A 27,894-nucleotide genomic window follows, 5' to 3' on the forward strand; every position below is an offset into this window, starting at 1 on the left:
TTTTTCATGTGGCTTTTTTGGATTTTTTTTTTTTTTTTTTTTTTTTTGCTTTTTCAAGTCCAGTTTCCCTGAATGAACACAAATATATAGATATATATATATATATCCTTTTCCTAAGGTTTGATTACCCTCCCAAAGAATAAAATAAAATATTTACATAACAAAACCCCCAAAACCTCTTTAAAACCCTATATAGTTTGAATGTTGCCATTTCTTTAAAAACAAAAACAAAAAAACTTCCCAAAAGCAACAAGAAAAAAAAAATCAGCTGATCTTGGCTCAGGGGATTTCAGTGAACACAAGGAGCTGGATGTGATGAGTGTGTAATGAATGAAAAAAACAACAAAAAAACAACTAAAAATGAAACGACGCAGTGCAGGGATGTATGAGGTAAGAAGGGCTGCCTTACATTGCAACTGGTCCAGAGAGGCCAGCAGAGCCACCAGACCCCCAGGGCTGCAGAGATACCCTGGAAGGGTTTGCCTCTCTCTTTCCAATTTTCTCTGCTGTTCTCACAGTTCAGCTCTCTCAATGTCCGAAACCTGAGAAATTCAAGTGTTCCTTGGTTTTCCCCTGTTTTATTAAATTCTCTTTATATATATATATATATATATATGTATATATATTTTTTTCTTCTCTTTTTGGCGTCAGCTGTGGCTCCTCTGTAGATAGCTCTCCCCTCCCCACCCGTATCTTCCGCCATCTCAGCCCCTGCTTGGCCCACCTCAACCCCCTGCCTGTCTGGTAGGCTCCTGCGGAGGCGGGTGGGGAGTGACGCGGTTAAGGCAACGAGTTATTTGAGGTAGAAGATGTGGGGGGTGCGGATGACCCCGCTGACCCCGCCTGGCTGCTGGTCCCACTGGCTCCTCCTCGGCTGCTGCCACCACCACTGCCTTTGGTGGAGGCAGAGGGTGGCGTAGGGGCTGGTGGCTGAGCAAATAGCACTCCTAAAGCAAGGAAGGACAGGAGGTTCAGCGAGTGACAGGTCTTTAAAAAGAGCCAGAGAGACTCGGCATGGTATTGTCCAAGTTAGAAAAACGTCTCGACTGCATCTGCTCACACACCCTCACACACACAGAGCTGCTTATTTTGCATAGAGGCCCCTGATTCTCTGGCGGCTCTCAGTCTTTTGGGGCTCATGGATCCCCTTTGTACACAGCTGGCCCTTTCCCCTATAAAACTCATCTGGATGAATGAATTGCTTCCAATTTCAGGGCCAACTTGCCACTGGACGTCACCTCAGCCCCCATCCCCCTCAGTCTTCACACAGCAACTGAGCTGTTCAGTGTTAGCAGTGCCACCTAGTGGTCTGTAGCAACATCACTACCATTTTTTTCAGTGGGAAATTTGAAAAGCCGCTTGTCAGAAGAGAAATAGAACAATTATGAATCTGCGGAGCTGGGCACTGTGCTAAGCCACACTACCGAGATTATCTCATTCACTTCGCGATAGGGAGGACCCCTGTGTCCTTGGCTGTTTCACCTGTGAGGCCCCCTGGTTATGAGTCTCAACCCTCGGGACACAGAGCCCCATGTTAACTCGGGGAGAGAAGCGGTCAGGGCAGGTGTGGGAGCGCCAGGCGGTCCTACCTGTGTACATGATGCCATTAATCTCCACGGACATGCTAATACTGTGGCTGCCGTTGGTGCTGCTCGCATTCACAGCTGAGTCCTGGCGGTTCTCAGAGGCTGTGGGAAGGAGAGAAAGTCACTTGCAGTCACAAGCACACGAGGCAATGGTCCTGTTCCATGTCCGTCTCCACCCCCCTCCCCAGACCTTAAGCTCCACCAAGGTAGGGGCTGTGTGTCACATTCACTCTCTGCCCCCAGTGCACACAGTAGGTGCTCAATAAGCATCAGTTGGATGAGAACCAATCTGCCTACAATTCCCTTTTATCATGGGTTGTAAAATGTTCTGCGCTTGAGTGATTCGATCAGTAAGTGGAAAAGTATCTGCAAAGACCCCTTCAGGGAGTGGTGAGAATGGGGAGAAATTCAACTTCCCCAAGTTGAATTCTTGATATTCTCACAAGCAGTGTGGACAACCAAAGCTATAGGCAGAGCCCCCAGTCTTGGGGCTTGTTCATATAAAACTTAACCCCACAAAGGATAGGTCAACTCTACTCAAAATTTAGGCCTAAGAGTCACCCCCAAGAGAGCCTCTTTTGTTGCTCAGATGTGGCCCCTCTCTCCAGCCAACACAACGCGCAGTCTCACCACCCTCCCCCTCTCTACGTGGGACATGACTCCCAGGGGTGTGGACCTTCCTGGCAACATGGGACAGAGATCTTGGAATGAGCTGAGACTCAGCATTAAGGGACTGAGAAAAATCCTAGAATGAGCTGAGACTTAGCATCAAGGGATTGAGAAAACCTTCTGGACCAAAAGGGGGAAGAGGGAAATGAGACAAAGTGTCAATGGCTGAGAGATTCCAAACAGAGTCGAGAGGTTATCCTGGAGGTCATTCTTATGCATCAAGTAGATATCATCTTGTTATTCAAGATGTAATGGAGAGGCTGGAGGGAACTGCCTGAAAATGTAGAGCTGTGTTCCGGTAGTCATGTTTCTTGAGGATGATTGAATAATGATATAGCTTTCACAATGTGACTGTGTGATTGTGAAAACCTTGTCTGATGCTACTTTTATCTACCTTGTCAACAAAGGAGTAGAACATATAGAATAAAAATAAATAATAGGGGGAAGAAACACTAAAATAAATTTAATTTGAAATGCTAGTGATCAATGAAAGCAAGGGGTAAGGGGTATGGTAGGTATAATCTTTTTTTTTTTCCTTTCCTGTGTTCATTTTATTTCTTTTTCTATTGTCTTTTTATTTCTTTTTCTGAATTAATGCAAATGTTCTAAGAAATGATGAATATGCAACTAAGTGATGATATTGTGAATTACTGATTATGTATGTTGTTTTATTTTTTTTAATTAATAAATAAATTTAAAAAAATGTTCTGCGCTTGATGTATTCATTCTCTGGCTTACAGGTACACAGGTGGCTAATAGGTTTCATGTTACAAATGACACAGGAAATGAACACCCTTGTCTATGTGTTTCCTTGTGCAATGAGGCCACTGGTTGTGTGCAGTAGATACCAGGTAGAATCACTAGGTCACAGGGCATGTACATTTTCTATTATAAATAAAATCTCCAAATTGCTGTCTATTTACATTCCAACCAGTGGGAGCAAGGGGACCCATTTCTCCACATCCTGGCCTAACTGGATATTTTCAGGGGCCATGTAATAGTGGCTCAGTGGCAGAGTTCTTGCCTGCCATGCCAGAGACCTGGGTTCGATTCCTGGTGCCTGCCCAGGTTTAAAAAAAAAAAAAGTCAAAATGGCATTGCCTTGTTAACTTGCAGAGCCTCAACTAGATGGAGTTGAACAACTTTTCATATGAACTTCCCAGTCAGAGCTGCTCAATTTTTTATATATATATATTTTTGCCCCCTTTTTCCCCCCTATTGATTTGTAGGCACTGTTTACATAGGTTGGCTACAAGGCCCTTGTCTGTTACACAAAGGGTCTGCACACCAGGATGGGTACCTTGGCTATTGATCCGTATGCTCATAGGCAGCTGGGCTGTCATGGCCAGGAAGTTCTGCTGCAGAGCTCGCTGCATGAGCCGCTGTTGCTCATCGGTCACCAGGGCCATCTTCTTCTCAGGAGGCTCCCCAGACTCCAGCTTCTCCCTAAAATGCTCCAGGGCGGCTGCCTGGGCTGCCACGGCTGCCTGGGCTGCTGCCGCTTGCACTGCTGCTGCCTGGGCCGCCACGACGGGATGGCCAGCCAAGGAGACAGGCAGGCGGCCAGGGACCGTGATGGGGATGGCGGAGTCTTCCTCTAGGAGGAGAGAAGAAGAGTCGGTGGCCAGAAGGGACCAGAGGTGGCCTGGCCCTCCTCTGGACAGGAGAGCTCTAAAATCCTGTCTTCTATCAGATATCAATAAAAATGGAGATGCGGGTGTTGGTAATGATGTTAGTTGTATTAATTTTAGCTATGGTAGTAGGAACATAGCACTATTTAGGACTATATTATAATTGTACACAATGACATCATAAACACTAGTTAAAAAAACAAGAAGACTATGGTTGGCTGGTGATGTTGGTCCTGGCAGGAAGCTGTCAGACAGCTGCCAACGCTGGCCTGGCGCACTCTTAAGACTTCAAACACTGAAGCAGCCCCAACAACTCTTCAAATAGGTAATTTCTCCCATTTTACCCATCAAGAAAGCCAGGCTCAACAGGAGGCAGGAACTCGCCCAGGGGAGCCAGTACTAGCTTAGGGGAGGGTTCAAGGTACAACGGGATAGACCTATAATATACTCCCCATGGTGGTTTCCAGAAGGCTGTGTTGAGAAGGATTCTGAAGCTCAAAGAGAATGAGCATAGTGATCAATCAGTAATGACTGCCCCAGGCAAAGGGCCAAAAAAGAGAATGGTGATTAATAATCTCTGCCACAGTCAATTGATGCTAATTGTTTAGTATCAATTGCTAAAGGATTAGGAAAGAGTACAGTGCTCAATTAATAATGTCTGCCTTGGTGTGGGACTGGGGAAACTGTGATGAACTTGTAATGTCTGCCTTGGCACAGGAGTGGTAAACCTGATCAGTGCAACGACCAGGGAAGGACAGTGATTACTACTGTCTATCCTGGGTATGGGGTTGGGAAAGGGTAATTGATTGGTAATGTCTGACACTGGCAAGATACTGACAGCAGGTCTGCATGCTTCCATGCCAGGCTGGGACCAGATCCCAGGCTCCCTGCAGCCCCTCACCTTTCTTGATCTTGGGGGCCGGGGTGATGGAGCTGCCATTGGTGCTGGCTGCCAGGCCCAGGGAAGGCAGCTTGGGCGAGGAGAGCAGGCCATGGGCCCCGCCCGGCGAGTAGGCGAAGAGGGACCCCCCGAAACCCTGGCGCCGGCCCTCCCGCCGGTTGCTGTCGATGGCCGCCTGGAGCTCATTGGGGTTGCTGAGGCCACGCTTCTCACACTCGTAGGGGTACAAGTATTTCATGTACCTGTGGGTGGTTCGGGGGGTCAGGATGGCGCCCAGGGCACTGCCTGCCAAACGCCTGCATGGCCCTCACTTGGCAGCCCCCAAGAAAAAGCCCTCTGGCTCAGGGCTTTTCGCCATGGCCACCTCCCATCAATCCTCCAACATGGAAGCTGCCTGACCTCGGAGCCCAGAACCGGCCTTCCACTCAAACTTGCCCCCACAGCTGTGTCGTCCATGGCCTGGCCCTGGCTGACCCTCCAACCCCACTACCCTCCTCCCTGGCCTGCCCGGTCTTCCCTGCCTCAGGCCCTTTGCCCCTGCTGCTCTTTCTGCTCAGAACAGAGGCTCCGATGCCAGCAGGGCCCTTCGCCCCACCACTCACTGGGTACGCAGGGTGAAGGCAGCGCTGGTGATGGAGGTGGGTAGGTTGAGGCCCTTGGTAATCTCCCGCCACAGCTTCTTGTTGATGACCTCCACAAGGCCGCCCTTCTCCGTCACCAGTACATACAGCATGAACAGGTCAAGTACCTGCTTGGCCATGATTGGAATGCGGTTCACAGGCGTCCCTGCAGGGAAGGGCACAGGTGAGGCCGGGCAGCACCGAGGCCAGGGCAGCCTGGGCACCGTGGGAGGTGGGGCAGTCCCCACTTGATGCTAGAGGCTCCCCCCTCACCAAGCTGTGGCCACCATAAATGTTCCCCAGATATAGCCCAGTGTCCCTAGGGGCAGAATTGCCCCTGTTGAGACCCACCCCTGGGCCGGGGGAGTCCGCTGACCCCCCAGGAGACCCTGCGCCCCATAAACATCCGACCCACTGACATCCCAGAAAGCTGTACCTATTTAAATTAACAAATGAGTGGGGGGTGGCAGGGGAGGTGAACCCCAGAAGCTGGGAGCCACCCTGGTTTATACGTCTCACCCATTGGGAGCTTATTCTGGGGTCCAGGGTGAGCAGGGATCAAATGCCATTGCTTTTAACACAGGGTCTCCCATGCTTGGCATGCTGGCATCAGGCCAGGCCATCCTCTGGCGTGGGGCTATCCAGGGCACTGTGGGGTGCTGAGTCACCTCATTAGGCTCCCCCCCTCCACGATGCCAGCAGCACCCCCAACCCCCAGTCGTGACAATCACAAATGGGAGCCACTGTTTGAGGATGCAGGAGGCAGCCTGGCTGCCGGTGAGTGGGACACCACCATTCCATGCCTCAGTATCTCCGTTTGTAATTTGGGCTCACAGAGTTGGGGGGTGGGGGGCTGACACCAGGGGGAATTCTGAGGGGTGGGCAGGGAAGGCATGGGAAACTCTGGCCTTTGTTATCCTTATTCCCCATCAGAGCCACAACAGCTGCCAAAACAAGTCCTCCTGCTGCCTGCCAGTTCCTTCCAGATTCCCGGGGGTCTGCTGACCTCTTGAAGGGAGGGGCTGGCTAACTCACTTTGCAGCACAGGGGAGGGAGAGGGCAGGCTAGCCCAGGGAGGGGAGGGGGACAGGTGAGCTCAGGGAGGGGAGGGGCACAGACTAGCCCAGGGAGGGGAGGGGGACAGGTGAGCTCAGGGAGGGGAGGGCGTGGCTGCTGGGAGCCCACCACAGGCCAGGAGGAGGAGGAGGATGGCCGCCCCCATTAGGTATGGGGATGCCAAGGCTGCTAGAGAAAGGGGTTCAGTTCAGCCGGGGGTCCCATCTCCCCTACCCTGCGATCCTATCAAAGGCGGACCCTGCTTCCTGGGCCCCCACAGCCCGACTTTCCAGAACCATCTTCCCCCACCTTCCCAGTGGATGGGGGGCAGCCTGGGAGTGGCCCCCTCTCCCTCACCCCCCAAATCCCATTTTTCAGTCCTACAGGGAAAAAGAGAAAAGCAAGGGCAGGTCTCAGCTGTACCCACGGCCCCTCCCCACCCAGGACATGGGCTTGGGGGCACAAAGACCCTCGCTAGACGCCCAGTGCCTTGTCCTGTGGCAGGCAGGGCGGGGCCTCGTGGGAGCGGATGTTTATAGAAGGAGTTGGGGAGGGCGAGGGGCTCCGCAGAGGGGCACTGACAGGACAGGGCCGGCAGTGATAAGGAAGGGCAGGGAGCTGGGCAAGGAAACAGCCGAGGCAGGGGAGGGAGGGCGGGTGCGGGCAGGACCCTTGCCTCCTTTCCATCCCCCAGAGAATTTCAAAAGAAATTTTGTTGGAGGCTTTACTTTGTGACAAGGGGGAAATTTACTTTCTGCCTAGATGAAGGGGAAGGGGGCTAGGATAAACTGTGGGAGTCTTATAGACTCTCTGGCTCTGATGTTCCCAACTAGACAGGGAGAGTCCAGGAAGATGGTGGGGGAGGGGGCATTGGCATGGGGTTTTGAGGACTACCTAGGAGTCTGTGGCTTGTGAGGGAGGCAGGACTGGACACGGAGCTTCACCGGGACCGCACATGGGCAGCTCACTGCATCTTCCTAAGTGCCTCCAGAGTGCTGGGTGCACCCCCACAGCAGGGGCTGGAGGGGCTCAGGCAGGTGTGGCCAGAATGATAAAGTGGTGGGGGGAGAAACCTGCAGGCTCCTAGAGGGACAGCAGGGCCTGGCCGGAGCTGGACTCAGATGATAACATGAGAGGGGCCCTCACCCCAAGACCAGGTCTGGATTCTTTCGCCCCTGGCACTGAAGGGGTTAACTCCCAGGCCTCTGGGAGTGGGGTCTGGGTAGCTGCACCCCCCCCCTTTCATCTCTGTCCCTTCCGGCCCAGCCAGGCCTGTGTTTACAGAAGCTTCTGGCAGCAGGGAGGGGCTGGCGGGGGCCTGGACTGGTCGGGTGGCTGGGCTGGCCCCTGGTATGGCCCCTGGTGGACTCTGGAGCCCCCTGGCCGGCTCCAACCCAGCTTCACCCCTTTCTGGCTCTGGGGACCTGGGAGGTCGTGAGCCCTGAAGGCCTCAGTCACCTATTCTGGACAGAGGAGGCAGTCCATGGGTTCAAGGGGGGCACTCCCAGGACCCCTACAGCCCGTGAGGATAGGGGGGTCGGGAGGGAGGCTCAGAACCGGGGTCACTGCCCCTGACAGCTCCAGGCTGGGGATGAGGCCCCGGGGGGGGGGTGGGACCACCTGGCTGCCCCTTGCTCTCTGTGGGCCTTCTCAGGGCCTGGCTTGCCCTGTAACCCCCTGACATCCTCTGTGGTGAGTGGCCCTGGAGGGGCCCTGTCGAGAGCAGGGACAGACGGCAGAGGTGGCTCAGGCTTGGTATACAGTCAGCACTCAATAAATGTGCAGGATATGCCAGCAGCAGGGCACTTGGGTTATGAAGCACTTGGGGTGCTGCTGGGAGGCAGGGCTTGTTCGTGGGCCCCACCTCAAAGAGAGTCCCCCCTCAAAGAGGGCCCAGCCTCCACTCAGGTCCACCCCAGACCCCCACTACCACCCCCGAGCCTCAGCAGGAAGGGAAGGAGCCTGTAATGAATATTAGTCCTGGGTCAGGACATGATAGCCCCAGTAGGACCTCTTCCCCAGACCCTTGGGCAGGGTATGCCTCCCTGCTTAGACCCTCTGCAGGCCTGGCCAGCCCCCCGCCACCTCCCTGCACCCCACAGTGGCCTCACCTCGCTTCTGCATGAAGCTGAACAAGTCATCCAGGAACTCCTTCCTTTTGGGGTCCCCGTCCAGTTCATAGAGCTGGGGGCAGAGAGGTGATGGTCAGCTGGGGCAGAGGGCAGGTCGAGGCCCCATCCTAAGCACCCCCTGTCCCGGACATGAGCACTGATGGTGGCAGCAGGGGGGTGGCTGCCGGCAGGGATGGACTGGGGGTCCTGGCTCCCCCCGACTGAAGCCCACCCTGAGGGACCGGTGAACCTGAGACACCCCCCACAATAAAGTCTGGGCATAATCGCACAGTGATGACACCCACGGGCCCCCAGCCATCCCGGACATTTGCTCCTGGGAGATGGCGCCAACGTGCAGGTGGGGAAACTGAGGCACGGTGGCAGGCATGAGCAGAACCTGGGGCTGGTGGGAACTCTCAGCCCAGAGCCCTGGCACCACCACTGGCATATCATGTCCGACTGCAAATGAACTGGTGATCATGTCCCTCCGCCAGGGCCACAACCAGGGAGGAAAGAGAGGACAGTGCTCGAGAATGCCACTGTGGAAGGGGACAGGCCTCGGCTGGGGTGTTGAGGGCAGCAGGACCCCAGCCCCTTGACTAACAGCTCACAGGTAAAGGTGGGTGGGCAGGCAGGGATGGGGGGTGGGGGAGGGAGCAAGCAGAGATAATTAGCGTGGAGTTCAGGCAGGGGGTGATCAGGCAAACACCAGGCTTCCAATTAAAAGCTCCAGGGAATGTGGCCACAGGAGGGACTAGGACTTGGGAGGACTTGAAACTACCAATTAGGCCTCCACTGGGATAACCCCTCATTAGGACCCTTGGGCCGTGGTGGCGGCTGAGTTCCTGCTCCCCGGGAGGCCGGCCCAGGGGTCCAGCTACCTTCAGCCATCCTGCCCCTCCCTGGGCCTCAGTTTTCCCATCTGTATGATGGGGGAGCCAGGAAACAGGCAGAGGGAAACCAGAAGCCCAGACCCGGGGTCTGGGTGGTCCGGGCTGATCGGAGGGCCAGCTGCTGGGCCCTTCTCTCCGCCCCACCCCGGCCAGCAGCGCCAGACTGGCTGGCCCGCATTCCTGTGCTGATTTATGGTGCCGGGGGAGGCCCCGCGCTTCCCCCGCTCTGTCCCCGCCCCGCCCCACAGGCGTGCAGCTCCGCTCAGCCCCACACAGGCCTGTCCGTCCCCACCAGCTCTCCCACCCGCAGAGCCAAGCTCAGTGAGGCCCTGGCCCCTCTGCCCGGGCAGGGTCCTCAGGTGCTGGCCCCCCACCACCCATTCCTTCCTTCCCAACGCTTTCCATGGAGCCACGTTTATCTCGTTTGTCCGCCTGCCCCACGGGGACATCAGGGCCTCATGTCTGCTCTGTTCCCAGGAGCTAGAGGCAGCTAAGCACACAGTGGTTGCCTAATCAATGCTTCTTAAAGGACCCTGGGCTTTCTCAGCTGCGGTGGCTCGCAGTGAGAGAAGGTCACCGCAGATGTGAACGGGGTGTTCCCAAATCCACATTCACGGAAACTCAGAACAGGGCTTTACTTGGAAATGGGTCTTTGGCAGTTTAGTGAGGGACCTCGAGATGCAGTCACCCCAAGTTAGGGCGAGCCCCAGGGACATGTACAGAGAGCAGCGGCCGCAGCGGGACAGAGGCAAGGCTCCTGGCTTCCAGGACCGCGAGAGTCCATTTTGGTTGTTTGCAGCCACCTGGTGCGAGGTGTCTTGTCACGGCCACCCCGGGACACTGAGACAGAGGACCATGAATCCCAGAAGAGGGGGCACCTTCCTGAACCCTTTTCCCAGAGTCAGCCCCCACCAGGGGGCCTCCCTGCTCTGCCTTGCCTCAGTTTCCCCATCTGTCTGATGAAGACAGTGGGTGGTAATATGCAACTTCACCCTGAACTATCCTGGACCTTGTTGTCTAAGAGGGGAAACTGAGGCTCAGGACAGTGAACTGTTGTGCCATCTGTCTGAGGGGGGCCGGCTGGGGCAGCTGGCTTGGTGGGGGACTGCGAGTCCCCAGGCCAAATGGCGGGCAGCCCGACCCCTGTGGTGCCACGCCATTGCGGCGAGGCCCTAAAGGGGGGATGGCCAGGGCCCCTCAGCTGCTGGGGGAGGTGACGGCTTTAATGGCAGTAGCAGGGGACAGCTGACAACAAAGGCCGGCAGTAAAGCCTGCCCCGGCTTTATGGGGCTCCGGCCTGAGTTCCGCTCCCTGCGGGGCTGTTCTGGCCTGGCCAGCTGGGCCCCTGGGTGGGGGAGCTGGGGACGGTGTCCAGGCCGCCCACGGCGGTGTTCAGGCTCCCCGCGAGGGCCAGCAGGCCAACTGCCCATCCTCAAAAGGCCCAGAGAGGGGCAGGGGACACCCCTCCCCCCGGTCACTCGGCTGGGCCATAAAACCTCCCAGGCCTGGATTTTCTGGGCAGAAGGGCCTGACATCGGGCCCTGTTCACCATTCTGCCCTGAGCCCCCAAGAGCCGCAAACCAAGGCTGGAAATTGGGCAGAGCCCCCGGAAAGAGCCGCCTTCCCCTCAGGTTGGGGGCTGAGATAAGCCGCCGCCCCCCTCCCCTATGGCCTGATTTCCCCTGCCACACGCTGGGAGATAAAACCCACCCTTCTCTCAAGGCCCCGGGGGGCTCAGACCTGGCCTCCCCCAACCCCTCCCTGCTGCTTCTCAAACCCGCCACCAGGCAGGGACACTTCCCGGCCTCCGCTCCCAGACCTGGGGCCCTCCACCGGGCAGCCCTGGAGAACAGCCCCCAGCCCTCCTGCATGTCCCCCGCCAATTCCAACTGGGGTGCCATTTGGGGTGTCCTTCCCACTTGGTCTTACTGACCCCAGCATTCTTTTTTTGCATGGGCAGGCACCGGGAATCGAACCCGGGTCTCCGGCATGGCAGGCGAGAACTCTGCCTGCTGAGCCACCGTGGCCCACCAGACCCCAGCATTCTTAAGGACCCCCTGGGATGGATTCCCTGCCACGCAGCCCTCCCTCCCAGCCCATCCCACCACGGAGCCCGCAGGTCCATCTCGGCTCCTGTATGTCTGCCCTGCCGAGACGTCAGGGAGTGTTGTCTGTTGCCAGTGGCCAGAAGTGGCCGTGCACACAGCAGTTGCTTAATAAATGCTCGCAAAAAAAGAGTCTGGGTTTTGTCAACTGCGATATGGGAAAGGAGCCGCCCCAGGGTCTGGCCCCTCCAGGCCTCTGCCTGCTCGCCTGTGACATGGTTCCAAACCTATCTGGAGGCACCCAGCAGGCGCTTTATAACTGCACACCCCACCCCCACCCAAGCCGCCGAATGAGCTCGTAATTCTCTTCCACTCCCCAGCAGGGCCCTGTGACCCAGGGAGCCTGAGGCACAAGCTGGAGCAGCGAGGAGCAGCTCACCAGATTTGCACTATCTGAGGCCCCCACCCAACCCCATCACACACCCCCAGCCCACTCCTGCCTCTCCCGGCCACAGGGGCTTCTTCTGGGGTCCAGCACAGCCTGCCCCCCTACTCTCCAGACATCTATGGCTCCCCTCTTGTCTCTGCAGCCACCCAGGCCTTCCGGCTTCTTCTGGGACAAGGCACACCCCTCCTCAGGGCTTCGCAATGGCAGGTCCCCCTGCCTGGAATGCTGTTCCCAGACCTCCACAGGCGCCTGCCTGCCTCTGCAGAAGCCTCACCCACCCACGCCCCTGTCTCGCTCTCCAGGCCTCTTATCCTGCCTTAGTTTCCCTCCCAGCCCTCTGCAACACTGAGCAGCCTCGAGGCAGCGGGACATGCTCTGGTCAGCCACACACAATAAACCCTCATCATGTGGGGAGACAAGACGCCTTGGGTCCTGGGGGACCCTCCTCACTGTGGGCCAGGGCTGGGCCCCCTTCTCCTCCCCCTCCCCAGCCCACTGAGGCCCACGGCAGCTTCGAGATAAGGCCAGGGAGGAAGGCAGGAGGTGCTCAGGTAGGGACTGGCGCCGGGGGAGGGACAAGGGAGAGGACACGGAGAGCTAACACCCCCCTGCCTCCTCGGAAGGGCAAACAGGAAATTCTCGTTTGTGGCAAAATGCTGAGAGTGTCTTCACCTCCCACTGCAGAGGGGTAGCAGGTCCCTGCGCTGGGGTCAGAGGGGTTACAGGCTGGCTGGGCCGACACCCCCCAATCCAGCTGGTTGGGAGTGGGGTCCAGGTTAGGCCCTAATGAGGCACATGGGAACATAGTGGTGGGGCCTCTCTCCCCAGGCAGGGTCTGGCTGGAGCTGCTGAAGGTCACCAGGCCTGTGGGGCGGGGGTGGGGGTGGGCGGCATTCACTCCCCAGACAGGCCCCACCTGGGCAATCACACCAGGTTCCCAGATCACCAATGGGGGTTGGCGGGGGTGGGGGGGTGGGGGGGGGATGGGGGTGGAGGCAGTGTGGCGTCTAGACCCAAGGCCGAGAGGGCCCGGGGTTGTAAAGGAGCCGCCCCGCTGCTTCCCCCTCCCCCAGAACCTTTGTCCCCCCACGACCGTGTGGGCCCCCCCACCCCCGGCTGCCACCCAGAGGGCTCCAAAGTCCACAGGCCCCACCTCGGGAATGAGGCCACGGGGCCGGCAGGGAAAGGACTCGAGGGGCCATCCCCTCAGCACCCCCAGAACCGAGAAGAGCTGACAAACAACCTTAGCGTCCAGCATTTGGGGACTGGCGGAGCCCTAAGCTGTCAGTTAGGGCAGACGTCTCTGCAGAGAACACGGGCCTGGAAGAATGGCACCTGGGAGGATGGAGGGAAAAGGAAAAGGGCGGTGGGGGCACTTTTGCATTGCTTAATGAGCCACCAGGCTTATTGGAAACCCAGAAAAGGGATGTTTCTTTCCGAGGCCAGATGAAGGTTGCAAATGCTCCGAAAAGGCGGGAATTTTTCTGGCTTAGCAGTTGTCACCATCTGAGCAGTGGCTTGAGCCGCCCCAGCACCCATGTGCCCAGTAGAACCTGCCCTTGTGGTTCCTGGGCTGCCTGAGGGCGGGAAGGGAAAGGAGGGAGAGCACAAGGGCCAGAGGCCCCAGTTTCACCTTGCGGGGGGCACTCTGGAAGGAAGGAATGAGGAGCAGGGCTGTGCCACCCAGGAGGGTTCACTTCCTTTTGTCTTCTGGGATTCGGGCAAGAGTTGATTCATTTTAACTCCCATAGCCAAAGCAAAACCAGCACAAAACAAAGTAGATTGGGGGGTGCAGGGGGCTGGGTTTTACCCCCAAGGCCCCCAGGAGAGCGCCTATCCCCTGAGCCTCTCTCTGCAAGCAGCCTCCCTGGGGATCTGAAATTGTCTCCAGCAGGATGAGGCCCCCATGCTGGGGGCAGGGCCTCACTAGAGTGACACCAGCAACTGGAGTACTTGAAAGCAGTTCAAATGGGAAATTTCAGGTTGCCTATATTTGCCACGATGAAAAATTTACAAATCAGGTCATGCGCCCCAGCCCCCTGCTCTAAATGGCTCCGCCTTGCTCTCGGGAGAAAACCCAGGCCCCTCCAGCTGGGCCCCGCTCTGGTTCCAGCCTCTCCCCACCTTGCAAGTTTGGCTCTCTCTGGGGAGTCCCCTCTTCCCCCACCCCAACTTTAGCCTCGATGTCTCCTGCAACCTGTCATCCCACAGGAGCCCCCCAGAGCCCCCAGCAGGGCTGCGCCTCCATTCTCAAGCTACCAGCTGCTATATGAGGACGTGTCACTAGGAGCTCAGGAGAGCAGAAACCAGGTCTGATGGTATCCAGCAGGCGCCCACTAAAGAAGGCAGGCAGGAGAGTCGACACCAGCATGCTCTGGCTCCCTGCTCACCCGCCGGCGGCCCCCAGCCCGCCCTGTTAAACCCCTCCTCACATTATCAGGTGGCGCTGAGGTCCCTAGGGACGGGCCCGAGATGACTCAGCGGGAGCGGCCGTTGCCGGGGGCCCAGGTGGGCAGGGAGCGGCTGTCCCTGGGGGCTGCCTGGATGCTCAGCATTCAGAGGTGCCCACAATGGCGGGGGGGGGAGGATGAGGATGGCCATTATGACCTCCCTCCCCGGCTCCAAGCCCATTTTGCTGTTGGGGAAACTGAGGCCAGGGAGGAGGTGGGTCAGGGTAGGGCATGATGTGGCCCAGGGAGACCCCGTAGACCCAAATGCAACAAAGCTGAGAGAGCCAGGTCTCAGCGGACCCCCGAATCCCAGGAATGGACAAATGGATGACGGATGAATGAATGAAGTGAGAATGGGGCTCGGTGGGGGCAGTGGAGGAGGCCGGGTGCCCCTTTGTACTGGGTTGTTGAGTGAGCCCCCAAAATTCAGGGCCACCCAGAACCTGTTAAGGTGACCGTACCCATCTTTGCAGATGTGACAGTTTAGTCAAAACTGGGTCCTGTGGGAATAGGGGGGACCCTGACTCAGTGACGAGAGGACACAGAGACAGGGACCCAGAGGAAAAGGCCAGGTGACCAGAGGCTGTGGCCACCCATCCAGCGCCAGCATGGATGCTGGGGTGGATGGGGGCTCCCCTGGAGTTTCGGGGGACACGTCCACATTGCACTTGCCCACCCCTCGATTTTAGCCTTCTGGTCTCCAGCACTGGGAGAGAGCCAATTCCAGCTGCTTGCAGAAGCCCCTGCCTGTTCTCCGGACTCAGTTTACCCATCATGGGGGAGGGGAGTGAGGGGATGATGTGACCTGGTGCCACAGGAACAGGCCCTCAGAGGGCACCTGGGGGTTCCACATTTGTGGTTTTTTTCCCACCTTGGGAAACTCCAGGGACACAAGAGAGAGAGAGGTAGGGCCAGGGCCAAACCCACAGGTTATTACCAGCACTCTCCATTTTGCAGCCATCATTAGGCACCTCCTGTATGCCCAGACTGTGCCAGATGCTGGGGACACGGTGCATCTAAGACAGACCTAGACCTGGGGTGGGGACAGCAGGAGCCAGATAAAGGTGGGCACGGGGCAGGGGACGTCGGTGGAGGGGGGGGACAGTCTGCACAGAAATAAGGCGGCGAGTGACAAAGAGGCCTCAGCACTATCTTAAAAAAAGATAAAGCAAGGGCCTTGCTTTAGGACTTGCTTTAGGACTGATGTCGGCAAAGCCCCTCTTGGGTGCACCTGACTGGGGCGCCCCCCTGTCCCCCCCACTGCTCACTCTCGCCAGGGCTCCTTTCGTTTCCCGTTTCCCGTCAGCTCTCCCAGCCTGGGGCCTCCTCACCGGACACAGATGCAGCCGCCCAGGGCTGGTGGGGGATTGAGGAACTGATTCTGGGCAGGGCAGGGCCGCGCCCCACACCCCAGGCCAGCCCAGCGCGCCTCCTCTGACAAAATTCGGTGCCCCCTCGCCCACGATACACCTATTAACGAGCATTTTAAAACCCCGGTCACCAAGCACAACACAAGCATGACGTGTATGGACGGCAAGGACGCATCTGTCTGGATTTTCCAATGGCAGCATTCTGGGGAAATTCACTGACGCAAGCCCTCCTCCCTATCCTAGGAGGTTTTTCTGTGCCCAGGATCTCTGTATCCTTGTCTGCAAACTGGTGGGGGTCAAGGGGGGCAGGGGTGGCTGGGGGAGGAAGGAAGGGCTGTCTTCGGGGGCAGAATGAGGGCAGTTGCTTGCCTGCCCCATTTCACAGTTGGGGAAACTGAGGTCGCGGACACCGGACCCTGAGGCAGCTGAGAGGTCCTTCCCGGAAAGTGGCCCAGGGGGAGACGGCTGCCATGGATATGGCAAATGACAGTCCACTGCAGAGCCCCCCACCTTGGCCCATGCACACCCATCCCCCCCAGAGGGGAAACTGAGGCACAGAGAGAAGCCAGCAGAGAGGGGCTCAAGCCTGGGAGTGCCCCGGGCCACAGAAGAGCCTCACAAGTGGGGGCTTGCGGCCTTCGGGGGCACCAGGCAGATTCTCCAAAGGATCTGAAAGTTCAAAATACAGACCTTTCTCTCTTCCCTAAGCAGTTGCGTCTCTGCCACTCCACACCGCCCTCGGGTACTTTCACACGGGCGGAGGTGGGGGATCCCACCTCTGCCAGACCCACCACCACCATCTTCCACTGCATGTGCCTGGGGGCTCCCTGGACAGCCCCCCCAGGGCTCTGTCCATGGGGCCTTGGTCTCCCCTGAGAAATGGGTCTCAGAGTCTCCATGGACTTTGAGCTCACTTCAGAGCCCCTCCTGGGGCTTCCTCTGGAAGGAGACACCCACGTTTCCCTGCAATCGGCTCAGGCCTCAGAAAGTGCCAGAAGAAACTTCCCCAGTAGTGGGAACAGTTGAGAGCAGCTTGCCTGGCCTGGGAGTGAGGCCCCCGTGACTTCTCGCCCAGACTCTCGGACCTGAAAGCAAGCAGGGCACAGGGCTTCCCTGGGTCTGAGTCCCTGGCCTGGCTGTGTTCACCAGACGGGGACAAGGGGCAGACTCGAGAGCCCACACAGCATCAGGAAGGAAGGGGCCCTGGGCGGGAGACGAGACCTGCCCTGTGGCCTGGAGGAATCATTAAAGGCTCCTCCCCTCACTGGATGGTGGCCTCGCTGGGGAGCTTGGAGGAGAGAGTGAGACACGGGCACACAGCTGTCCCCAAACATATGCAGCACAGGTATACAACTGGTACCCGGGTGTACAGGGGGGCCTAGGTATACAGTTGGTACCATAACATACAGCCAGTTCTGGGGCACACGGCTGGCCCATGCATACAGCTGGCACAGGTATACAGCTGGTCCCCAGGAGCCAGCCGGTTCTGGGGCACACAGCTGGCCCAGGCATACAGCTGGCACAGGTATGCAGTACATGCCTCCCCCTCCTTTATCAGCCCCTGGAGTCACTCCAGAAACGGTAATTAGCAGTGAGGACAAACCACAGCCAGCCCTAGTTGGAACACTGTCCCCCTTTCACAGACGGTGAAACCAAGGCCAGGGGTTGGCGGGGGTTGGGGCAGTTCTGGGCGTCCAGGAAATGAGTGACCAAGGAGCAGCCCTCGGGCCCCCCACCTTTCCAGGAACGGCTCCTGGCTGTGGGTCAGCTGGGCACAGGGCCGGGCACAGGGGCCAGGGAGGGGCAGGCGAGCCGACGGTTGGGCAGGGTGCCCGGCGGGGCGGGGCCGGGAGGTGGTGGCTGAGCCACTGCACGTCCACCAGCACCCACACGGCCCAATGCCCCGCCTTGGCCGCTCCCACCTGGGACCCCTCCAAAGCACCCCAGCAGCCAGCCTGGGGCTCCCTGTGCCTCTTCCATCAAGCAACACGGCAACCTCCACCCCTAGTTTCTCCTCCCCTGGATACACCAGCTCCCTGAAGTCGGCGATTCCATCTGTTACATTCCCCAAGGAGACCCCAAGCCCCAGGACAGGGGCTGGGACCAGTGGGCACTCAATAAACATTTGTGGAGCGACCAGTCTCAGCTATACCATGACACACGCACGCCCTGGCGATTTGGCCCTAACCCCATTGCACGGCCCCAAAGGGGTGGTCTGCAGCCAGCTGGGGTCGGGGCCCCCATATCCTGTGGCCTCACAGTGCACAGAGCCCACCCTACCCATCCCAGACCACAGATCCCTGAGAATGTGCTGGAAAATTGCTGGCACAGGACAGGGGATTTCCTGGGACTTGGGGACCCATACCCCCTCCTCAGGTGTCTTCCTGGAATGTGAGGCTTTCTGTTCCCTCTGTGTCGTGGGGGAGGGCTGGGCTCCCTTCACACACACACCCCCGTGGCTCTCTCAGCTCCCCCACAGGGTAGGGTCACGTCCCAGGCCGGCGCCCCCAGGCAGCCTAGTTACTATTCAACCCTGTGACCCACAAGTGTCCTCTAGCTGTGCACGGCTGGAGGAGCAGAGAGAGGGCCCCCACCTCCACATGCGTGTCCCCCGCATGGCCCTTGCCCCTCGGACGCTCCCTGACCCAGCACAGGACAGCATCTCAGCTGCGGGGCCTCAGGCCTGGCTGTCCCAACTGTACATGGAGCTCACTGGGCAGTCACAGAGGGACAGCACCCCAAACGGGCCGCCACGGGGTAGTGTTGGTCGCTGTCCCAGCCAGGGAAGAGAATTTGGGATTTAGGTGTCCTGGGAGCTGTGCCGCTGTGGCAGGTGGGGAAACTGAGGCATGGGAGGGACGACCCTGCCCGGCTGACCAGAGAGGGCACATCCCCTGCCTGTGCCCACACAGCAAGTGAGGGAGGAGGAGGAGGATTTGAACCTGCCTGTGGGACTCCCCACAACCAGCAGCTCAGGGCATCCCCTACACCCTGCAGGCTGGGGCTGCGTCAGCACTGCCAGCTCCGGAGCCCGTGGCGGGCAGGCAGGGGTTAACTAGTACCCTGGCAGCTGAGTCAAACCCCTGGACCCCGAGCAGGCTAATGGGTAACCGGTGCTGCTGCGTTCAGGACGCGGGGGCTGGGAGTGGGGGGGTCATGCAAGATCCCTGCTCCCCAGGTGCAGTGTGCACACTGGGTTCATGCAAAACACACAGGCAGACGCTCTCGGATGTACACACTAGAGTCCAAGCATGCACGCCTGTCCACATACACGTACACACACTCGCACACCGGCACGGCCACGTCTGAACCAGAGCCGTGGGAGACACCCACCCCATCCCACACACAAGCGCACAGACACGTGGGCACAGGGGGATGGCAGGGAAGACGTTCCCTGGGATACACAGGTGAGCTCACCCCAGGGTGGGTCCAGGACACATGGCTACCGACACACGGAAAGTTCGCCACGTCACGTGGGTCACACACAGACGCCCACAAAGACGCCGGTCTCCTGCTGAGGATGCCCACACGGCTACGGACACGAGCCCACGCGTGTGCCATGCCCGCACCCCCACTCGGTTCTCCCCTCCCCAGCTGGGGCGCCGAGTCAGGGAGGCCGCGCTGTGCCCGCCAGGCACCGCTCCCTCGCAGCCGCCGCGTGTGTTATTAGAAAGCGTGGGGCGGGGCGGGGCGCTTGGCAGCAGCTGCCAGGGCAGGGAGCAAGCGACGGGTGTGGGACAGGCCATGGCGGCGGCGACCCGACAGCCGGGTGGCGGCGCAGGGGCCAGATAAGGTCCTTCCGGCTGAGTCAGTGCGGTTCCTGGGGCTGGCACGGGCCGGGGCACGGTGCCAGGGGCTGGCGGGCGGGCACCCTCCTCGAGCCCGCCACGGCCCACCTGGCCCTGTGCCAGAAGCCACCGAGACTTTGATGAGGTGGGCCAGGCTCTCGAGGGGCTTCCCGACACCCTGGCCTCCCTGACCCCACCCTCGCCCCGCCCGGGGGCTCCAGGAACTGGCTCCCGACGACCCAAGACAAACACTGTTTCAGACACCAGACAACCCCGGGCTTGGAACCCTTGCCTGACGTCCAGGCCATTGCCCGGCTGTGCCCTCTGCCGAGAGTTTCCTTCCTCACAGGAAAAATTCCAACTCATCCTCTTTCTCTGGCCCAGCAGACCTGGCCACAGAACAGGCCACTTCCAACCTCACAGGGGTGCCAGAAATTTCCTCCAGGCCTCTCTCCCTCTCCAGCTCTAAACCGTGGCACGGCTCCCCTTTGACCCGATTCCTGAGCCTAGCTTTCACCTACCCTAATGGTCAGTCCACCCCCTCCCCAGCCATGCCATTCCAAGAAACTGGCCCTGCCCTGCCCTTCCTACCTGGCAAACTCCTATGCATCCTGCAAAGCCCCAGTTCATCCATCTGGGAAACCTTCCCTCACTCCCTCCTCTTTCTTCAGTCCAGTCCTCACCCCTCAGGCTGGCAGTACTTACATCCAGCTCTGGCTCCCACCATCCTGGGGGCCTCCTCAAGCCTCCATAAGGGAAAGGTCCAGAGATGCCTGGAGTGTCTCCCTATAAACTCTCCCCTGGGATGGGGCATGAGACCAAAAAGACATCTCCACCTCCTTCCACTAGAGAGGGAAGCTGGGGTTCCAAGACGGGGAGCATGGAGTTGGTCAGCAGACAGTTGTGGTGGGGGGCGGAAGTTTGCCACACGTCCAGCGGGAAGAGTGGGCCCCATTTCCACAGACACTCTAAGTGAAATCACGGGCAGAGAAACTGAGGCACAGAGTGGGGAACTGAGCAGCTCAAGGCCCCACCGCTGGGATGGGATGGAGCCAGGAATTGAGCTCATCGGATCGGCTCATGTCTCCATCTGCAGTTACATCACTGCTCTGGCCCCAGGGAAACCACGTGAAGGTGCCCCGAGGCCCAAGGGGTGGAATTTCACGCACTCTTCCCTGGAGGTGGCCCCTGCTATTATTCCAGGCTCCTGGAACACAGTCCTGTGGACTTCAAACAGCCTGGGGACAGGGGCTGCTGCCTCAAGGCCCTGCAATTCCAGCTCCGCTCCCGCACTGCCCCAGCCACTCCTGCAAGCGGAAGATGTTCCCCCCAGTATTGTTTAACCCAGGAGACAACTAGACACCTATGGCAGGGAAACAGAACAAGACTCTGCCAGGGTCTCCTGATGCTGCCGGACAGGCAGACAGAGAGGGACTAAAAGGAAATGAAAAATCTGGGAAAATCCACACGTCCAACTCCACATTCGGCGAAAACTTCTGGCACCCTGAAAGATTGTGCTTTTCTCTAGATAACCTTACAGGTAATATTTGTGAGGGTAGACATGCAGAGAGAGACCCGGCGAAAACAATAGCTGAAGCTGATGAGGCCGGGGAAATCCTTTCCTCCGGGGAGAACATTTTCAAGTGTTATTTCTGGAACCAAAGATGCACCCAAAATCGTTCATATGTGTATTTTTCATAGTGAAAAAGACACGAGCTGAGCTGATAAGAACAGGGCAGCCATCCCATCTGACCCTGGCCTCTTGTTGCATGTTCCCCTGAGGCCCTCAGCTTGGCCCGAGTTGTCTGAACCTGCTCCGGGGCTGAGACATGTTTGGGCAGAGCTGGACGACATGTGCCAGGAAGTCAGGGGGCCACGTGAGGCCCGGCTGGCCCTTCGGGGCTGGGTCTCCTGGTCCTGAGGCCTGGACCAGAAATGAGGGGTCATGACTTGCCCGGGGTGGACAGACAGAGCCAGGTCTGAGCCCTGCCCCCTACTCCCCGGGCCAGTCCAGCATGTGTTGGGAACCAAACCCCAGCCCTGACACCAACCCTGTACAGCTGTGAGCAAGTGACTTGGCTGCTCCATGCCTCAGTTTCCCTATCTGTACGACACGGGCAATAGCGGTTTCTCCCTGGTGGGATCGAGCGAGGGAGAAGCGAGGGCACATGTGTAGAATACTTGACTCACCTGCTACCTGCATGTTATGAACTGTCTATAATATCAGTGGCAGTTGCATTTCTGTATTTGGGGGAGACCATGTGTAAGTTTTACGGAGAGCAGATGTCACCTTGGGAAGCAGAGAAAAAACTCAATGCTTCATGTGGATCAAAACCTCTGTGATGTCCTCCCCACACCCACAGGGCTGGTTGGAATCAAAAAGACAGGCAGTTGCAGGGGAGAAATCCGCTCTCCCGCGGGGCCGGTGGGGACGTCGCATGCAGTGTTGGGGACAGACTGGCAGCAATTCACATGCATGAACTGGCAACCTTGCCCCTGGGGTCTGACCAGTGCAAGCACACGTCCAAACCATCCACGAGGTCCCAGAAGTGGGAATGACCCAGGGACCCTCGACAGAGCCTGGAGGAGCATGGCAGAGTATGATTCAGCCGTGAAAAGGGACAGAGTGCTGATCCATGTGGCAGCACGGTGAAACCGTGAAGCTGTCACGCACAGAGAAAGTTAGACCCAAAAGGGCAAACAGAAACATCCAGAAGAGGCAAAGCCCTGGAGCCAGAAAGCAGATTCATGGCAGGCAGGGACTGAGAACGGGTTTGAGAAGACAAGGTGTGGCTGCTGCTGGGTACAAAGAAGGCTAATTTTTGAGCTAATGGAAACGTTTGAAAATTGATCGTGACGTCAGCTGAACAGCTCTGCAACTAAGCGAAAAGCCACCAGACTGTGACGTGTGAATTATATCTCGATAAAGCTGTTTAAAGCGATGCTGGCACATATCTGAGTTGTTGATACTGAATGGGCAGATTCTGAAGTGGTGGGAGATGTGTGCTTAGTGGAGCACACCCCAAGCCCAGAGCTTGAATCCTAGCCCACCGCTTTAGGGAGGCCCTGCCAGTGCCAGGAAGTCACTGAGCTCCCTACCGCGGCCGGGACACACCTGATCACCAGCTCAGGGTGCGCCAGCTGGCACCCAGAGAAGATTCCATGGCTGTGAGCCCGCCACTGTGCCTGTCTCCTCCCCAGTTTGGCTGCACCTCCCCCAGACCCCCAGCCGTGGGATGTCACAGCTGCCCAGGATTTGTGGGTGGAAGTCAGCCCAGGCCTTGCCAAAACCAAGAGAAGAGAGACAAGGACGCGGGCCACAAAAGGGATGGGGTGGGTACCAGGGTCCTCAAGGCCCCCTACACCTGCCTGCCTCCTGGGCCCAGTACTGGCTGCTGGGCTCACCATGAAAGGGCATTGGACACAACCCCAGAGCTGCAGGGCTGTCCCCACCTGCCTGCAACCCTACCTGGCTGTCCATCCCTCAACTAACACTTCAGCTCCAAGCCCACCTCCTGGCCGCTACACACAGTTGAGCTCTGCCTTGTCTCAGGGCCTTTGCACAGGCCTGGCCACTTCATGCGTGGTCACCTGCTCACCCAGGTGTCCCAGCCCCAGAGACCTTCCCAGCTGCCCCGGGGAAAGGGGGCAGACACTGTCCTGCACCTGGCCACCTAGTCTGCAAGGTATCCTCGTTTACTGCCTTTCCCTGCCCCGCAGTGCCATCCTGGGTGTCACCAGGCTGCTGAACCTCTAGTTGGCACGCAACAGATATGTGCAGGCTGGCCATGGACACCTGGGGCTCCCTGCCCCTCTGGCCTCAGTTTCCCCAGTAAGCAAAGTCACCAGGTGGTCCCTGCCGCTGGTACCCACAATCCCAACAAGTCCATGAAATGGATGTTGTGTCTCAAAAGCTCCTACCCCTGTGCCCCCTCATCAGCGGCAGGGGGTAGGTCCTGTCGACCTCTGACCCCACCCGACACTTTGCCTAGTCCCTCCCTCTGGGCCAGATTGTGCCCTGCGGGGCTGAGGGTGTTGCACTTGAAGTGCTTGTCTGTGATATTTTAAACGTAGGGAGAGTCACGCATTTGGTACCTGTCCCCCTCCACTCCCACCCCATGCAGAGCCTCTATTTTCCCATCTGCAAAATGGAATGAGAAGCCCCGACCCCATGCGCTTTCCACGACGCCCCAAAGCCAGCATGTGAGCATCTCCTTTCACAAAGGAGGGAAACGGAGGCACAAGGTGGGGCCGAGACACCCAGCAACCCCCAACCCAGCAGGGACAAGGCATGTCCCTCCAAGAGGGCAGCAGGGCCAGGCGTGGGGCACAGATCAATGTGCCTCCCCCGTCAGTGGCATCCACTGCTTGTCAGTCTGTCTTTTGGCATGTCCATCTATGCCAGGGCCCGGAGCGTGATCCCCTGCGGGGGGTGACGCCGGCAGCTCCTACGCCACACAGACGGAGCCTTTACCCCCCAATCCCTCCACACCCCTGTCTCCACCCCCGCCAACTCCCAGCCCCCTCTACCCTTCGCAGCCCCCCTTGTCCCCCGCTTGGCTGTGCCCAGTTTCTAACTCTGTGAGTTGGCCCCTGACAGCCCAGCCGGGTTCCTGCACCCACTTCTTCAAGGTGCTCCATGGGGCTCAGCAAGGGGGGCTCTGACTCGGGGTCCCTGACCCTGGGGAGACGATCCTGGAAGTCCAGCTTCTGAGGGGGGCCGCCCCAAGGTGACACAGGGCCGCGTCCCAGCACATGCGTGCTCACGGGCCACAACCAGGCCCTCCCAAGGCTACCCCGTGCACTGGAGCCTAGAAGCCGTGGCCGGGCAGGGAGGCAGGGAGGCCGGTCAGGCCCAGCTGGCCGAGGCTGGAATGCGAGGGGCCACCCGGCCACCATCTGGTTTCCATCTGCCCGGCCCAGCGTGGCCGACTTCAAAGGGTCCCCCGCCCTGCCACTTCCTCTGCCCCAGCGGCCTGCGGGGAAGGACGGGGCGGCCCCTGCTTCCTCCCGCCTCTCCCAGAGCCCAGGGGCGGCCCGGGCTGGAGCGGCTGCTCTGCCTCGCAGGGGTCCCTGAGACCCCAGCTAGCCCCAGCCGTAACTTCAGGGACAGCCCCTGCACCTCCCTATCTTCCAGAAATCACTCTCAGGCCAGCCCCTTGGCACCAGCTAGGCCTGCGAGAGCCACTGGGCGTTCCAGGGTGCTCACCACTGCCCCCCAGCCTGACAGGGGCAGAGAAGGGACTGTCCCATCTCCAGGCCCCCGCCCCTCCTCAGCACCACTGTGACCGTTGAGCATCGTCCAGCAACATTCTCCAAAGACCACTGGCCCCAGCCCCCGACCTCCTCTCCTTCCCCCCCACGAAGGGACTCTCGGCTGTGACCACCAAAGGGTCCCTGGCGTCCCCCCACGGCCGCCCGGCTCACCTGCTTGAACTGTTCCTCGTATGTCCAGTCTCCGTGGTCAGGCGGCTGCAGCGGGGGCACAGCCTGGGCAGCCCCTCCGGGGTGGGCTGGCCCGGGCCCCGCACGCTCCTGGCCTCCCAGCACCCGGGTCCCGCCGTCGCCGCCGCGGAAGGGCTGGGAGGGCTGGGCCTTGCGAGGGAACAGGGCTCCAGCGCCCAGACTCGCAGGACCTGGGGGTCCCAGCCCCTCCTCGTCTTCCTCGTCCTCGTCCTCCTCCTCCTCGTAATCCCCCTCCTCATCCTCATCCTCGTCCTCATCCACCAGGTCTTCGAGCTCGTCCTCGTCTTCCCACTTCTGCTTCCTGGGTGAGCAGAGGGCAAGGGTCAGGGGAGAAGGTACCGGCTCACCCCAGCCTCGGTTTCCCTCCCTGCCCCGGCCTGCAGAGAGAATCACACACCTTGAGCCTGCCATGGTCGGGGACGCTATTTTGGTCCCCTATGGGCCCAGAACCACATGACAGGCCCCTTTGGTGTAAATCCCCAGGCCTTGCCCACTTGTCCACTTGCGCCCTCAGACCTCCTGCCCCTCGCTCTCCTCGGCCCCACAGACACCCCACAAGGGCCTCAAAAACGCCAAGCCCTTCCTGCCTCAGGGCCTTTGCACAGGCCACTCCTGTCACCAGTTCCTCCTCCCCCTTCAGCAGGGCTGTCACCACCATCTCAACCCCAACCCCAGCCACGCCGCAGGCACCACTGCTTTATCTTCCTAGCTGCTCTTAGCACAACTTGAAATTGCCCTGGTTTTTGGCTCTGTCTCCCTAGAGACATGGCTTCCTGAAATCCGGCATTGGGCAGACCCTCAGTGGCCCGGCCGAATGCAGCCGTAAGCAGTTGATGCGGCCCCTGCAAGACCAGGCTGCTGACTTCTCTGCCCCTGCCCGGCTGCCCAGCACAGGGGCCAGTGACCGCGAGGGAGCAGGAACTGGGGGCTGGCAGCTCCGTGGCTGTGCGGCATGGACAGCGAACACTGCCGCCACCCGGAAAGCTCCGCTCCGTGGTCAGCCCCAGGAGGACAGGGGTTTTGTCTCCTGTTCACAGCTGGGTCCACAGGATACAGCGCCCCCACCCCGAGCCCCCCAGGGCCCCTTTCCCGGCCCCGACTCACAAGTCTTCATCGGAGCCCAGGTCCTCGAAGTGCCCATCTCCTTCGGTGGGTCCCGACCCTTCCTTGCCTCGGGCCGGTGGGGCGGGAGAGCCAGACGTGCCCCCCTGGGCCATGTCCTCTTCCTCTGATCCCAGGGTCCCGTCCTCAGTGCCGCCAGGGCCGGCTGGGTGTCCGAGGCCTGCGGCCGCCGCCCGCATGGCAGCCAGCGCGGCCATCTGTGTCCTCTGCATTCGGGTGCTCTCGGGTTCTCTGTCCTGGTCCAGGCCGGCCCGGGGCCGGGTCGGGGGACCAGTGGGGGGCTCGGGTGGCGGTTGCTGCCGGGCCTCCAGTTCCTGGCGCGCCTGCTGCTGCCGCTGCAGGAGCGTCTCCATCACGGCCTGCAGCTTCATGGCCCTGCGGGCCGGGCCGCCGCCGCCTCGGGTACCGGGGGTGGGCGGCGGGGGCGGCCCCCGCGGGGAGGGGGCCCGGCCGCACTGCAGCGTGGGGGCTGCGGGGGAACCGGGGCAGTGCAGGGTGGCGGGCGGCGGGGGCGGGGGCCGCCGGGCTCAGGCTGCGGGCCGCCGGGGCATGCCAGCCGCCGGCGGGCGGGGGCGCCTCCTTCTCACGCCGGGCAGCGGGCGGCAGCAGCTGGTGTCCAGCTCATTCACGTGCTGGCAGAAACCTGCGGGGAGGGGTACGACAAGGGAGGTAGTCAGACACCACCAGGAGCTCCTGCAGCCCCCACTGAGGCCAGGCCTGCAAAGGCCTCTGGGAAACTCCCTTCACGCTCCTGCTCACCAGGATGCAAACCCGGTGAGCTGCCTGGAGGTGGAGGAGTCTGCTCGCCCCATTCGGCCAGCTCCTGTTCACCCTCCTCCAGTGGGCCCAAGAGGCGGGGTCACTCACAGCGCCCACTAGAAAACAAGCTGACTGTCTTCCCCGAGAGAAAGCTTGGGTTATTGCCTCATAAATGGAACAGGGGGATGGTACGTCTTGGTCTCTGATTGGCTAGAGCCAATGCCAGTGCCCCAGAGTCCCAGTGGGTTCTGGGTTCTGATTCTGAGTTCCAGCTGTAGCAGGCACCCATGCTGAAGTGTCTCTCAGGGAGCCAGGGAGAGAGTTCAGGCCCCTCCTGGGGACCCCAAATGGGGTAAATGTCTCAGAATGTAATGCGTTCGGTCCCCAACCTGGGGTCTCAGCCTCCAGGGCCTCAGTCTCCACTGGCCCATGATATCCCCACCCTGGCCCCCCACCCAAACCCAAGCCACACCTCCACCCGCCCAGGCCGCCAATAAAACAGACCAGGCAGAACCCAACAGGCCCAGGGGTGACACCCACCCCAGCTGGCATAGCTCAGGAACAGTGGGGACAGGAGGCTAGGCTCCACCCTCCTCTAAGGCAGGGGGGTCCAGCAGGCACCAAGAGCTGGGTAAATGAGCCCCCAAAGGCTCCTAACCCCCCTCTGGGGCAGATGGGGCCCAGAGAGGGGAGGGGCCAGGCTCCCCCTCCTGGGGCCCTCAGAGAGCAGCCGCACCCACCCAGGGGAGTCTGTGGTGTAGACAACCCCCCCAGACTCCACGCTCAGGGGAGGGGCCCAGCAGAAGCTACAGGGAGCTGGGCACACTTTACCCAGACCCCCTGGGCCTCCAGCAGGAGGGACATGGGTAAAAGGGCAGAGTGGTTGGGGCCTGGACCCTGTGGGTAAAGGGGAAGGGCTCAGGGTCCCCCTCCCCAGGGGACAGCACAAAGACCCTCTCAGAGGACAAGGTGCCAACCT

The 27,894-nt window shown here is 59.5% G+C and overlaps 1 protein-coding gene across 1 annotated transcript; it reads right to left on the minus strand.

Annotated features, from left to right (window-relative positions):
* On the minus strand, positions 1-26,527 carry ARID3A (AT-rich interaction domain 3A). Its single transcript, XM_077121398.1, has 8 exons — positions 26,139-26,527; positions 24,996-25,335; positions 8,575-8,647; positions 5,390-5,573; positions 4,788-5,029; positions 3,556-3,852; positions 1,590-1,688; positions 1-947 (listed from the first exon to the last, which is right to left on the minus strand). The coding sequence occupies exons 1-8, from the start codon at positions 26,525-26,527 to the stop codon at positions 781-783; spliced, it is 1,791 nt and encodes a 596-aa protein (XP_076977513.1). The 3' UTR covers positions 1-780.
* Positions 26,528-27,894: the final 1,367 nt, after the last annotated feature.

Source organism: Tamandua tetradactyla, chromosome 11, assembly GCF_023851605.1.
Source record: "Tamandua tetradactyla isolate mTamTet1 chromosome 11, mTamTet1.pri, whole genome shotgun sequence".
Lineage (NCBI taxonomy): Eukaryota > Metazoa > Chordata > Mammalia > Pilosa > Myrmecophagidae > Tamandua > Tamandua tetradactyla.

Excerpts from the sequence above, each read along its gene's own strand:
- ARID3A (XM_077121398.1), bottom strand. The coding sequence starts at position 26,527 with ATGAAGCTGCAGGCCGTGATGGAGACGCTCCTGCAGCGGCAGCAGCAG. Across the intron at positions 25,336-26,138 it reads CTGGGCTCCGATGAAGACTT|GAAGCAGAAGTGGGAAGACG; the intron begins GTGAGTCGGGGC and ends CTGCTCACCCAG. Across the intron at positions 1,689-3,555 it reads CATACGGATCAATAGCCAAG|CCTCTGAGAACCGCCAGGAC; the intron begins GTACCCATCCTG and ends TCCTTCCCACAG.